At 43.7% G+C, this 3,598-nt stretch overlaps 1 protein-coding gene across 1 annotated transcript in view; it reads right to left on the reverse strand.

Annotated features, from left to right (window-relative positions):
* T265_06010 (hypothetical protein) overlaps positions 1–203 on the reverse strand; it is a gene marked incomplete at both ends in the record, with an annotated part of 82,737 nt that extends 82,534 nt beyond the window's left edge. The window contains one exon of the mRNA XM_009171169.1: positions 57–203. Coding sequence (XP_009169433.1) covers positions 57–203 — 147 coding nt within the window. The remainder of the gene's footprint in view (positions 1–56) is intronic.
* Positions 204–3,598: the final 3,395 nt, after the last annotated feature.

Genomic DNA, 3,598 nt, shown 5'->3' on the forward strand with positions numbered 1-3,598 from the left:
CGTTCCTCCTTATTCGAGATGGTCGTTCCATTCTGATGCTTGATGCTTTCACTCACAGGTGGTTTCCGGGGACCGGTCGCACGGATCAACTGAAATAATCTCCGGGCATTACCGGCTTTCTGGGCCTCTTCCATTTCTTTGGCTTTCTGTGTCCGCCGGAAGGGTGCTACAGCTGAACGATTATTATTATTATCAAAGAGCATGCCAATGAAAAACGAATTTCGGAAACAATCTTAACAGATTTTTATTGTGTTACACGACGAATTTATTTTCACACCCCGAAGGGTGTGCTCGTTTTTGAGAGGGACAATACTGGTGTGAAACACGTACAAGCCACAAATATATAGGAAAACCTGTAACTCAAGACAGTTGTTGAAAGTTGCCCTCAGCCGTGTTATGGAAATTTGATTCTCGAGGCTGTAGGCGAAGGTTCTGCACTCATGTTCCGAAGAGTGGGACCTCACCATGCTTTAATCTGAAGTTCATTGGCCTGTTATCAGTAAAATCTACTCAGAGAGTTGGTCACTCAACCGAACTCATTCTCCTGTGTTCTATGAACTGTGGGATGAACACTGAGGACCTAAAACGATGTACCCGCCGGCCATTTGCTTAAAAAGGTAGGCTGTTGGCACCAGGGAGTAGAAACACTGTGAAAACATCACGGGGCACGGAAAACATCCTGTTCTTTAAAGTGTGCCTTGGTTTGAAGTTGCTTACAGGATTTTAAGTCTAGTTTACACGAACCACTGTGATGTGATTGGATAAAAAAACGAGCAACTGTGCGACTAACTTTGTCGGATCCTTTACCCCCATCAATCCGTCTCATGCGACCTTTGGCATCCCCACGACTGATTACACACGAGTCTGGGTCCTGCAGGCTGTCCTCGCTGCACAACCAACACTTTAGAAACCAGAAAACCGAATCTGCCGGCAGTTCTTTGTACAACTTTTTGAGCAAATTCGCAACCGCATCGGTCTCAGAAGTCGCGTTCATTTCCTGTAAGATGGAGAACGAGATGGTACAAGAATAGATCGTATCCGTTGTGGATGGGGCGGCTGGAACAAAAAGTCACGAGAAAAAGAGTAACCAAAAAAGTGAGGACTCCGTGTCGTAGTCAAAAATACACGCCGACATTCAAAATATCGGCAAAGATGTTCCGGCAAGTGGCTTTCGAATGCCAGGCATATCAGTAAAGTTACACAAGACGATGTAAATATGTATAGATGGATAGCTTTCCATCAGCGATTGTCCAGATGTCGTAAACAGTCGAAGACCTTCAGTGGAACGGCAAACAGAACAGTTTTCAAGGGTATGCCAACGATCATAGATAAAAGTGAATGTAAAATCGATCGGGCATTCGAATTTCGATGGACTAGTAACATTCAGGGACTATGTTTACATTCAACTAGTGTGACGAGTGGAGTCAATCGGTCGGACAGTTGAAACAAACATGAAGCAAAGGGTGGCTGACTGTGTAGATTGGACGAGGATAACATTGTCATACAACACTGTGAGGTCAGGCAGAGTAGTCAATACGGGGTGGGGATTATACCATCGTAATACAGTAGCGCGTTGTAATGAACCAAATCATGTGAGGAAGAGTCGGCAACGAGTATGTAGATCACATTCACATCCCTTCCACGTAAATGACAAAAAAATGCAATTAACGCCCACTCAAACATAAAATTTATGTTACACGATTGAGAAAGTAGGCAAGTTGGTCGCAAGTATCTGCCAAAAAACGGATCAGCTAGCTTCCCTCCTCTGGCAAGGATCACATCGGCAAATTTACGTGATCACCCCGTTTTTTTAAGGATGACTTCCAGAACTTTCTTCCAACCACATTGAAGAGTAGACGAAAGCAAAATAAGGGAGACAGAGCAAGATCGAGTTGCCTAAAACACAACGAAATTAAATCCGAAAGAAAACTGCCACAAGAGTATATGACCACAGCTATTTTTGATCTTAGCTTGGCTGTTGCGTGAATCGCATCTTTCGAATTTAACGATTAACTGACATTCGAAAGGATCAATATTCGTTTCCAAATGTATGCTTGCCATTCACCAGGCCAAAATTGTTCCCGACGTCATAAAACTAACTCTACATAGCCATATTATTAGAAATCGATAAGATACATCAGATGGTAACAGAAAAACGCTATTTAACCGGGCGAAATTTATTACCCAACAGGATCGACTGAAGTCGATTTTGCCCCGAAAAATTAACTGAAGATTCCACGTGAGGCGTACCAAGTGTCATAGATCGTTTGAGAAAGACATCAAGCTACTTGGTGATTCACCACAAATAACTGTAACCGTCTGCGGTAGACATACCCAAAACCTAGCAAATTTTGCGAAATTATGAGATGAAACGCTAATTTAACGTACTTGATAGGATGCAGGTAATCTGACGACCACATCGTCTGAAACCACCCGATTTCTGAAGGACTATCAGCAATGGTCTTGACGATGAAACGTACACACGAATTAGACTTCGTTTGTGCATCAATCTGTTGCGGTTATCGTAGTTACAATGCTACATCCATCTGTTTTGAAAACCGACATCCACCTGGCTATGATACAATTCTGGCCATCTACATGCAGTCCAGTATTCATGCAAAACAGGGTTTAAGTGAACTCTGTGACCTAATGACCCGAAGATCAGTATTCGTAATTTTTCTAACGATTGCCCTGGCAAGCTCGACTTTTCTACATTCAGTATTACGCCAAAGACTGCTCGTAGGATGCCACATAGTTTGCTCGATAAAACCACGACGGTAGTCAACGTGTAGCACACTGTACCGCACACGTTGTGCGACAGTTGGCCTGGGAAAAGGGCATAACTCTTAAGGTAGAAGAGACTGCAGTCGATCGACCACAGTCTCACTCACTGTGCTTGCGCCCTGATAGTCGTAGAAACAGAGCTTCCGGTTACTTGGAATCATTGAGTTCCGCTTATTTTTATTCTATTCGGTATTGGGCAAGGATCACACTGGAACTCAGTGAAAAAAGATCACCCACTTGTCAAAGTCCGGTTGACAAATTCGAGTTTTCAATGCTTGTAAACCAGCATCGTCTTAAAAGTTAGCGGATTATGGTTGTACAAACTCTATGCATAAAGTGTTCAGTGGTAGGAACCGACAGCAGTCAGCCGTGGCGTCTTCTCGGTGTGCTTTTGCACCTGCGAATAAGCACGAAGTTTTGTATATTGGTTATAAACATTTTAGGATGAATAGCCATGGAGTGTCTTAACCCCAGTTATACAACCCCGAAAAAACCTCTCAGCTGTAACACCCTTCCGGTGCCTAGCAACCATGCCACCCGGAGGAAGCACGAGGGCTGGAATACTGCCAGGTCGCCAAAGACTAGACGGGGCAGAGTTTGGGTTCGAACCACGAACCTTCCGGTCAGTAAATTCGCGCTCTAACCACTCGGAACACCCCCCTCCCAACCCCGAAGATGTCAGTATTTAAATGAAGTCTATGGTTAAAAATAACGGTAAAGTTCTACCGTTACGATTGTACATATCAGCCCACACTTGCTGGAAACATATACTTGAAATATCATTTTCGAAAGCGTTGCATTGTTTGTTGGTAGC

Source organism: Opisthorchis viverrini (assembly GCF_000715545.1).
Source record: "Opisthorchis viverrini unplaced genomic scaffold opera_v5_121, whole genome shotgun sequence".
NCBI classification, from domain to species: Eukaryota; Metazoa; Platyhelminthes; class Trematoda; order Opisthorchiida; family Opisthorchiidae; genus Opisthorchis; species Opisthorchis viverrini.